Here is a 10,773-nt window from a genome sequence, read left to right as displayed (position 1 = left end):
ACTTTATAGAAACAGGCGTTAATTGTATGAGACAATTGAATTCCGTGTATCATATACTAAATCAATGTACTAAAATCAGTAATTTAACTGAATTTATTATAATAGATAATTATTTCGATAAATTTATAATGCGAAGAATGTATAAGTCTGGAAATGAGATAAAAATGTTATTCCATATTGATGAGATTAGGAACTTGCTTACTCAACCTTTACTCCAGTAAGATTTAATATAAATTAATGTGCTATATTATCCTCATAGATTAACTTACTTATTGCACAGTTAAAATGTAAATTTTTTAGAACAGCTGATTGCGATCTGACAGAAAGATATAGCAATGTAAAACTGTTATACTATCTGAGAAATTATTTGGTGGAGATGAAACGGAACAGATTTTGCGAACAACCAGTCAAACAGCAGCTTATGGAACAGACTGCTACTATTGCGGCACAATGGTTTCAACCTCGAAAGAATGTATCATACTCGCGCGTAAAAGCATCACTCGATCATATTGCATTAGAAGTACTGAATTTTCTTAGACATAAACATCCCAACCATTCGATATTTTTGACGTCCACCAAATATTTTTCCTATTGGAAAGACAATAATATCGACGATAATCATTGGAACGAAGCAGAAGGAACGCAGATTATGGATACACTCGAGAAATATATATTTGGCGAATTAAACTTTCGACTACCAAAGTCTAGAAACGTAAAAGTGGAATATAAATGTATAGATAATGTAAGTACTATAGATTATAAAACATTATAAAAATATGACCAAATTATGCTATGATTGTGATCACACATGTTCGTTATTTCTCAAAAATATTTTAATTAATTTCCGTATTGTAATTTCTGACACAGGTCTTAGAAAATAAAATTGGTGAAGGAATAATTTTATTTATAATATATCACAGTGTGGCCAGGAGACTTGGTCTACGTTGCGACATTGGTGAAGATCATGGAAATACATACGATATAAAAAGTCGTATTTCTTTTTTAATGTTTTGGCAACCAAAATAGTAAGAATAATATTAGATTTGAAATTATTTAAATCTTTCGGTATTTTTATTCTTCTCATACATATACATGCACATATGCACATATATACCTATAACTTTTACACATATATGTAACTTTTAATTGTTTACAGTGCTATAAATGCGAATCGTTCAGAAAATATAAACCGTAGCTATTTTAGCATAAGAAACGGAATTAACAAATTCTCGGATTGTCTTCACAAGAAACCTTACCTGGTCTGGGACAGAGATTTGCGTTTATTTACAGCTAAATCGGTTGGCAATTACTCATATCCAATTTCTATTAATATTAACATTATTTAATAAACTTATAACCTTGGTAAAGATATATATTAATAAAACAAGCTTAATAGACTAAAGATATACAAATTTTCATTTACGCATTTGTAATCGAAGTTATGTTCACGTGATTAATTTTTTTTTTTTTTTTTGCTACAGATACTAGAAGATCAACTAAAAGTGGGAATATTTCCGAATTTCACTATATACGACATAAGTATGGTACGTTAACAGTATACGTATGATATGATTAATATATAATATATAATAATAATAGAAAAAAATCTTTCTCTAAGATTTTCTCCTGGTAACACATACAAGTACATAACAATTATAATTATTTTTAATTTAACCAGCTGTAATTTAACTTGCTACACGAAAACTTATTTAGGAATTACTTGACAAATAATATCGATTAAAGTATAATCTTACACTTTGCAGCTTAAAAATTTTTATGATAAAATCAAATCAAGATCACAAGAAGTAAAATTTGCGGTTGGAATGATCGTGACGCATGGTGATCAATCTACAAATAATTCTACCGGCGTGATAATCGGATGGCACCGTATAAATATAAATTTAAACAAGGATATATTTCTCCAAGAGAAGTTTTCCAAAAACTGCTCGCACTTTGTTTCGCCGTCGAAGATCTACATTAATTATAGTGCTACAGAGCAAGAGATATATTACGCAATTCTTAGTGACGATAATGAAATATGTTACGTGGAACAAGGTATAATATGAATGTCATTAAACTCGTCATTTTAAAATATATTTATGTTTATTCTATGAGCTCATCTCGTTCTACACAAAATGTAGAATAAGATTTTAGTTTTGTTTATCTTGCTTTTTATTTTAATTTAATTATTTTATTTATTTTAGTTATGTTATTTCTTTATTACATTATTTTATTTATTATATTTAGTTTATATTAATTACTATTAATATATTTTTTATTTGTGCTTTTTATCTTAGGCACTATATCCTTAACAATTCCGAAATGGATCGATAATGACGAAACAGGTCGCTATTTTTCTAAATTCGAAAATACTCATTACGTTCCAAATGAAATGCTGGCAAAAGTTTACCCGCAGGATGCCGCTGTAATTAAAGATAAGAACATTATCTAAAAACCAATAGTATATAACTTACATTATATAATATTTAAAATGTATACAATTTTTACTAAATATTACATTAAAATAAAATACATACACAAATATAAAATATTCAATTATAAGTACTTTTTATTTAAAAGAAGTTGTCATAAGATATCTCAAATCTAAAAAGTCTTAAAACCATGACATTAATACTGTTACATTGGAAATATAGCATATCAAAAATATGCCTTTAAATCGATATTTTGCATTTATAAATATAAAAATAACTATATACGTAGCTACTTAGCTACATAATACTATCCATCAAATGCTTTATAATTTTTTATTATTATTTGCCCCAGAAAGATTTGTAGAGAAATTATTAAATAGTAATATTTTAAAAAGCGAGCAACACAAAATATAAAACGTATGCAAATTATTGTGGCTTGCAAAGTCTTTTTTAGAAAGGGAATCAATCGATAATATCAGAGGTGTAAGATATAATAACAGTTATCGATATTACACGCAAATATATTTCTTTCTCACTTCAATGCAGTCCTTTATGCAATCCGTTTTTGACAGTAGCGATTGACGAAACTAAAATCTGACAAACGCGCGGCCGAGAGTAATTCAGGCTAACGACTGTCTGAAAGAGAGATGAAGACGGGCCAAGCTGAAGCTGGGAGATGTGGGATCAGCTACCGGAGCTGATACTGACGCAGATATTTGGCCATTTGAATCGGACCGATCGTGTCAGCGTCGGTCAAGTCTGCCGATCATGGAATCGTACATTATCCTCGCCCATACTCTGGCGATCCTTCACAGTCCTCATCGATCGTGAGCTACGCGGTGACTTCCCTTTAGCCGGAGAATTAGCCGTAAGAGAATTTTCCACAATAGAGATTGGCAAATTTCTTCCAAGCGAATCTAAGTCGACAACTCGCGTAATGGAATTTGTATGCAGAATTGAATTCTCTTCGTATCGTGATTAAATTTGGAAAAATTATATAATAATTAAATTACTAAAAAAATTATTTTTTTTCAATCAAGACTCTATATATGTCAATAACGATAAAAAATAGGCTAATGAGAGCCAACGCACGGGTTACAAGGATTCCTTAATAGTCATAGATGTTACTTTATTATAAACATTTTGATCCATTTCGGACCATCTTCAGTAACTGTATATAAAAAAAAATAATAATAATAAGAAAAAATAAAACAAAGAAATATAAGAAATTTATACAGAAAAAGGTGAATGTTTGAAATTCATTAACACGTACAGTAAAATTATGTGTAAAAAGCTAACCCATCTCATAGAATAGATAAGTGAAAAGAAAAAGAGAAATTATTAATAATACGAAACAAATTTGCTGTTTTTTTTTTTTATGACTCTAAATTCTCAAATGTATTGCAGAATTTAATTGAAGAATCTATTGATCCAAGAGAGATTTCTCATCAACGTCTGGTTTAGTCTGAGTCATTTTAATAATTGCAATCTTGATAATTGAAATTGAATATTATCGTGTTGTATTCTATTATTATTGTGTCATGTTATTGATGTGCATGCCGGGGATTCTGTTGATGGAGATAAATAAGTTTATTGTAAAATATTTTAGGCAAAGTATGGACAGCATATGCGCAGCCTGGAGCTCGCATTTTCACGGCCGTACATCCTGCCAAGACAGATGAGAATTACACGCAATACTCAAGCGGAAGCCGGTGCCGATTTTTTAGCAATCGTGCGCGCTAAAGATGTGCAGCTACGACAGCTGATATTAACGAACTGGATGTTCGGCTACAAATGGGGTAACCGGGGAATTTTGCTCTGTGCCCTGGCGAATTTCTTGCGGTGATCAAATTCTATCCTTTCCCTATCAATCTTAACGTAATCAAACGAACTTTAACAAACTGATCTTCTTTTTTATTCAATTTTCAGCGGTCAACGCAATCTCGAGATCCTGAGCTTGCTGAACGTTGACTTTGGTGTAACCGACGTTTTGCGATTGTTGGGGACAGTTGCCAAAGGATCTGGCGAACGCTTAGTCTCTTTGGATCTTCGCGGAGCTTTCAGAGAATGGCAAGCTCCTCATGATAATCCGAGGTTCGGGAAAAAAAAATTTATTTAAAATTATGCAAATATAATATTTTTTATATACATATACACATAATATAATCACGATAAAATAAATTAAATATTAAATAAAAATATCTATCAATGTGTCACATACGCGCAATTTCAAGATAATTTGCTTACAAAAATTATTATATTGATTAATTGTGTTTAATTTTAATTATCTTTTATAATATTAAAATTGTTAATCTTAATTATTTTCCAGATATTTGCGCTTGCTGAATCGTTTCCATGCTTTAAGTTTGTTAAAATTAGACTATCCAGCTTTATCGAATCATGCTCTAAATGCTCTTGCGAGTGGAGCTTTGACGCTGAGAAGTCTGTTTATATCTGTGAGAGATTCGGATTCTAGACAACATATGATAGCGGATGCTGCTTGGCACAATTTGGTGCTAGCTTGTCCCGATTTGCAAGTATCCTATATTATAGGTATAACATAATGTTGCAATGCTATAAAAACATATTTTATCTGCATTAAGATCCAGTCTATTTTTGTGACAAATTTGTTTCTTTTTTATCAACCGTATTCAATTAAATATATAAATTTTAATTTTTTTTTAAGTAAAAAACATTTTTATGAAGATAAAAAAGAACTTATTTTTTAACACAAGAATATATAGATCTATTCCAATTTCTATTAAATCGCGAATCATTTCTAACGAACATGTGAGAATTTTATTGCACCATTTATCTTTTCAAGTATGATTTTCAGTGAATATCTCGCACTACGAGGATATGTATTACTTGCTATTACCGAGTGTCCCCCTAGCCAGATTTCACATGTTCAGTGGACACGTATGGGATCAAAGCAGATCTCGGAATTTTAGAAGCACGATCAATCTGCTAATTACTCAATACACGAATACATTAGGTATATCATAAAGTACTTTTTAATCAATTTTCAGAATTTTTAAATATTAATATATGCATTTTTATTAAAGTTCTTCAATTTATTAAATTTATAAGTTTTAATCAATTGGTTTTTTTTTCGGTAAATAAATCGCTCCCTATATCTGTCTCATTACATATGTAAATTATCAGAGAAAATATTATTTAATAATAAATAAAAAAAAAAGATACTTTCTTTCGCAGTCGAAGTTATGCTACAACTTAGGAATAATCGCGAATTACTCGACGATTTATTGGTATCCATGTTGATACATTGCAAGCGATTGACGAGATTGCAATATGATGGAATTATAAGGAATCTCGAGACTTTACGCGAAATATGTCAGCTTCAAGCCGAACATAAAACACGTAAGTGAAAATTATTGTAAGTAAAAGCATTCGTTATATAGTATCAATGAAAACTCGATCAAATAACGTGATTGCAGATTTTAGGATGATACATGTGAAACCTCGAAATATTAATATCCAAAATCGTGCTGTATTGAATGATATTAATTATCAATACGATAGCAAAATGCACGAGCAAGGAATCGATTTCCGAGTTGAAGATCCTACCTCGGTCTTATTCTTTTATTGATGTGATTGGTCTTATTTCAATATTTTTGAATTTTTAAAGAAATGTTTTATTCACTTTGATATCAATGTTTTGTTACGTTAGGACAAATATTTTTCTTTTTATTAAATAATATAATGGAATTTAAAAATTATCTAAAAATGAAGTTATATATATGACTGTAATGTATAACAGGATTATAATGTATAAAAATGTAAAAATATAATTTATAATTAAATATATTAATGATTTATATAACAAGACTTTATTTCAATTTTAAGCAATTTATATTTCTGTATATATGTTTGGACAAAATGATAGATATCTGTAGATAAATATCATTACAAAATGTATTATTTATTCAACATATAATAATTGTCGATTCATACAAAATAAATTTATATAAATTCGTCGATTTTATCGATCTTATATAAAAGATCGGTACATAAATTTTACATTATTGAATCTGTATTTTTACATTACTCGCAAGAATACAAATAATTATAGCAACAATATTAAAACGGCAATGATCATTTATAGAAAAATACTAATATAGATGGATGGTAAATAAAGGGAAGATGTCATATCGAGCAAAATGCCATTTTTCCATAATTTTTAAGTTTTTCGATAAAAAGTACCACTAATCTGTACATTGCCAGCTGATCGTGTTTAGTGCAGGCTTTCGATCAAGTAACTTTTTTTTCTAGGACAAAAACGTGAAAAATTTTGCCATTAATTTCAATGATAAAGTTTTTCACTTTATACGTTTTCCACCCTAGAGAAAATTATACGTGATCAAAAGCCAGATGACGAAACGACAGTGCGTTTCTTTATGCTATATATATTTTTAAATTAATCAAGATAAGAGAGTTAAAAAAATATGCCTTACGTGATAACCAATATAGTTATGATCATATTAAGTTATATAACACTAACTTTTTATACTTTTTGCGATTAGATTTTACAGAAAATAACTTGATATCGATATCTGCATGCCGGCATAAGATGTTAGAACTGTCATCTTTCGTCACCAATATTAAACGCGATCAGTAGATTATTCTTGTCTGGCATCTTACTTATATATGTAGGAATTTTTTGTTGCTGTTATTGTTAAAATAATAAAAGAATTAGACTTTTTTAATTATAACCAAATACAAATATAATGATAATATTTCGATTTGTTTTATTTCTTTTTTTTTTGCTCATAATTAATAATTACAAACATATTGCCTTCCAAAGTTAAGTACGACATCTTCTCCCGAATCAAAATGATATTAATTATAGAAATTTGCTTAATAAGTTCGCACATAATGATAAATATTATACAATCGAATGTCTATATAGTAAAATGTTGTAATGTTATCTATAAAATTTGTATTGTAAATTGTGAATTAGCTGAAAGTTTGTAAAGAGATGTTCCTCTGCTGTTCTTTGCAGATTTGTTACAAGAATATGTTACAAGGAAGCGGAATATTTTTATCTTATACATGTAGAGAATAATAATAAAATCGAAAGGAAATCTGATAATAAGAACGTTGATTGGCAATTTCGCAATACAAACGATCGACTATACATGTCACGAATATAAATATTTTGTTATAAAAAATATGTAAAAATATATAAAAATTAACTCTAAATTGTATGTATGAGTGTCAAAAAAAACATCACATTGTTCGTCAAATACTTTTAATGAAAAATTATATCTTTTATTTTATAAGTCAAGCGATCTACAATATAAAAAAGCTATTTTCTACAATACTATTTATTCGTTTTATATAATAATATAAATGCGTCATTGTGTATATTACTTATAATTAACAATAAGTATGCTACATGTCAATGCCACGGACGGGTTTTTTGTTACTAAAATCACGGAAGATAAATTTATCTATCATTCTGAGGTAAAAAAAATTATCCTTTATACAGGACATGGGGCATTTATATTGAGACACCTAAATATCTAAAAAATAAAGCAAGATAAAAAGAAATGTTTCAGAGATGGTGCCATTAGTTTGATCTTGGATGGAGGCGCTTCGGAGATTTCAATGTCAATCTTGTTTTTTTAAATGGAAACGTCCCATTCTTTTTATATAAATTATTGATTTCTTCCAATATTCTGCATAAAAAGTTATAAGAGTATGATGGCCAAAAGTTTAATAGTTTACGAGATATTTTATACTTTATTTTATTATTTTACTTCGACATAATTTTACATAACCTATGAAATATCTCATAAAATTATTTATTTTGCAATAATGTTACCTTAATATTTGAAGCTCGAAAATTGGTGTAAAGAAAATAAAACAAGATTGACATTGAAATCTCCGAAGTGCCTTCATCCAAAATCAAACTAATGGCACCATCTTATGACCCCCTTAGAACCGAACAACTTTTGTCCGAAACATTTCTTTCTATTTTGCTTTATTTTTTAGATATTTAGGTGTCTCAATATAAATAATGCCCCACCCTATACTCTCGACGATTTTTTCGTCGTGAATTATTAATCCCGTAAGTGCAAGTCTTCTAACGACAAGACTTCATATGAGTATTAAGAACAGTTCGTGTGATGAAACCCTTATTACATCGAGAACAAATGTACGGTCGTTCGCCCGTGTGATATCGTTTGTGAACAACCAACGTGGACCTCTGCGTGAAAGACTTGCCGCATTGATCGCACGAGTACTTCCGTTCTCCGGTATGAATGACCTTATGGGTTCTCAGCAGGGTTTCGCAAGCGAAACATTTGCCGCACACTTCGCAAGTATACGGCTTTTCACCAGTGTGTGATCTGTGATGAATTTCGAGGCCCTTCGCAGTCTTCAATTCCTTGCCGCATTGTGCGCAAAGATACCTACGTCTCTCGTAGAGAGACGGATTCCCATGGGCCTTGATCTTGTGTTGCTTCAGCATCGACTTGTACTTGTAGACCTTATCGCAAACGTCACATTTGTGTTCGGATCCGTTCTCGATAGATTCCTCGATCCTTTCATCCGACATGATCGCAGAATCGTAGTGGTGTAGACGATTATGCTCCTTCAAGCTACGTAATATTTTTTTTTCTTTTTTTTTTATAATCTATATCGCGTGTTCTGTTCGACATTACCTTTATATTGCAAAATTAATTGTGATTTAAAATATCGATAGTACTACTTTTAATCAAAGAGAAAGCTTTTTTCTTTAAAGCAGATCAAGAGTATACATATAAGTTGTTGCGAATTTTATTTTAATAGCCCAATGAAGATCAAACTAAGAGAGGTAATAGATATTTTGATGAGATATGATCTGAACATTTGAAAAATCTTTTTAAGAATTTAGAAAATCCGAATTATATATAAATATAAGAAAAATGCTAGCAATAAATTCAGACGTGTAATAGTGTGTGCTGTTTAATTGACAAACGCGATCAGAAAGACATACCTGTACACGTCGTTAAAGATGCTGCCACATGCGCTGCATTGCTGATATTGCATAAAGTTGTGCATCGTCGTGTGTGTGATCAGAGTGTCCTTGTCGATGAAATTCTCGCTGCAAATTTCGCACGTGAATTTCGAGGCTCGATGATGTCGTTTCCTGTGCCTCTCCACGTCGGTTGCGTCGACACCCATGAAATTGCACTCGTTGCACGACACCGTTTTGAGCGTGTGCGATTTCTTCACGTGGGCGTTAAGCATGAATTGCTGAGGATAATTCTTGCCACAAGTGACGCATTCGAAGGGTCGATGAATGCCGTGCGCTATTCTCAGATGAGCGACTAATCTCGTAACGAAGTGAAATTTCTCTCGACACAGCTCGCAAATTTTCTCGCTACCTTCGAATCTGTAACCATTCAAGCGTTTCCGTAACGGACTTTTTTTAATATTTAATCAGTAAATTATTTAATTTAAAATATATTCAGAGATTATGTTGTTAAATATGTTTTTAAAAAAGGAGTAGAAGCACAAATTACTGTATATGTTATAAAACGTGGAAATATATAGCATAATTGTACATGTGATGTAATTGTACAGAGCTGCTACAAATCATAAAATAAATATCTATAAAATTTCATTAAAATCAGAATTTTTTATTTGCTAATAAAACTTTAAAAAAATATCTATTACAGTGGATAATCTTGCCTGTCTTCAATATTTAAATTTAATTACTTGGTGTAATTATATTGTCGATTTAAAAAATTGTTGAAGGAAAGATCGATTTAAAGTTTTGAAGAATAACTAATTTATAAAATTTTATACAAAGAGAAATCTATTACGATTTCCCGTATTTTATACGATTGATGATTTCTCATAAAGAAAAGTTTAATAATAAATTGAACTTTCAAGATAAATTTCAGTTTCTGTAATCATTATAATTCGTTTAATTCCCTATATTGTAAACGTGTGGGATAAAATTGTAAGCAAAAAAATAGAAATCATATGCAACTCACTTCTGTCCAAGATCAGGCAGGTCCCCATTCTTCACTTTCATATCGTGATTATTCGTCCATGGGCTGTAATAATCAAGGTAGATACACATTTACATAAAGCATCATAAAGATATGTAACTGCAATTCTACTAATATTCATTTATTCATTTATCTCAGTTACTTAAGACTTAAGATAAAGTCGATGCTTTAGTAAATGCGTTTTCGTAGTTAAAAATTAATTAATTAAACGCGAAATCAAATTCAATCGCGATTTGGACCATAATTAAAATCATTTCTCATTTACATTGTTTTATTACAAAGCATTACAATCACAGTCGATAAATGAATCTAAA

General features: G+C 30.0%; 3 protein-coding genes across 5 annotated transcripts; 2 read left to right on the top strand and 1 right to left on the bottom strand.

Moving 5' to 3' along the window:
- Positions 1-153: 153 nt before the first annotated feature.
- Positions 154-3,090, top strand: LOC138941563 (F-box only protein 21-like). Of its 2 annotated transcripts, XM_070311377.1 has the most exons (8): positions 154-217; positions 301-742; positions 868-1,025; positions 1,157-1,298; positions 1,482-1,544; positions 1,764-2,055; positions 2,298-2,425; positions 3,005-3,090. In XM_070311377.1, exons 1-8 carry the CDS (start codon positions 165-167, stop codon positions 3,005-3,007), a joined length of 1,281 nt encoding a protein of 426 aa, XP_070167478.1. In that variant the 5' UTR covers positions 154-164; the 3' UTR covers positions 3,008-3,090. The 2 variants fall into 2 exon arrangements, with proteins under 2 accessions (XP_070167478.1, XP_070167477.1); XM_070311376.1 differs by lacking the exon at positions 3,005-3,090 and having other exon boundaries at positions 2,298-2,613.
- Positions 2,928-6,136, top strand: LOC138941564 (F-box only protein 39). Of its 2 annotated transcripts, none has more exons than XM_070311378.1 (7): positions 2,928-3,300; positions 4,042-4,274; positions 4,362-4,526; positions 4,762-4,985; positions 5,269-5,427; positions 5,649-5,813; positions 5,891-6,136. In XM_070311378.1, exons 1-7 carry the CDS (start codon positions 3,109-3,111, stop codon positions 6,040-6,042), a joined length of 1,290 nt encoding a protein of 429 aa, XP_070167479.1. In that variant the 5' UTR covers positions 2,928-3,108; the 3' UTR covers positions 6,043-6,136. The 2 variants fall into 2 exon arrangements, with proteins under 2 accessions (XP_070167479.1, XP_070167481.1); XM_070311380.1 differs by having other exon boundaries at positions 5,898-5,942.
- Positions 6,137-7,195: 1,059 nt separating this feature from the next.
- On the bottom strand, positions 7,196-10,482 carry LOC138941598 (zinc finger protein 626-like). The gene is made up of 3 exons (XM_070311427.1): positions 10,442-10,482; positions 9,436-9,864; positions 7,196-9,058 (listed from the first exon to the last, which is right to left on the bottom strand). The coding sequence occupies exons 1-3, from the start codon at positions 10,480-10,482 to the stop codon at positions 8,542-8,544; spliced, it is 987 nt and encodes a 328-aa protein (XP_070167528.1). The 3' UTR covers positions 7,196-8,541.
- Between the last annotated feature and the right edge of the window lie 291 nt (positions 10,483-10,773).

Source organism: Polyergus mexicanus, unplaced genomic scaffold (assembly GCF_030449975.1).
Source record: "Polyergus mexicanus isolate NDT 795.1 unplaced genomic scaffold, iyPolMexi1.0 SCAF_19, whole genome shotgun sequence".
Lineage (NCBI taxonomy): Eukaryota > Metazoa > Arthropoda > Insecta > Hymenoptera > Formicidae > Polyergus > Polyergus mexicanus.
This window is presented reverse-complemented; position numbering and strand designations above follow the sequence as displayed.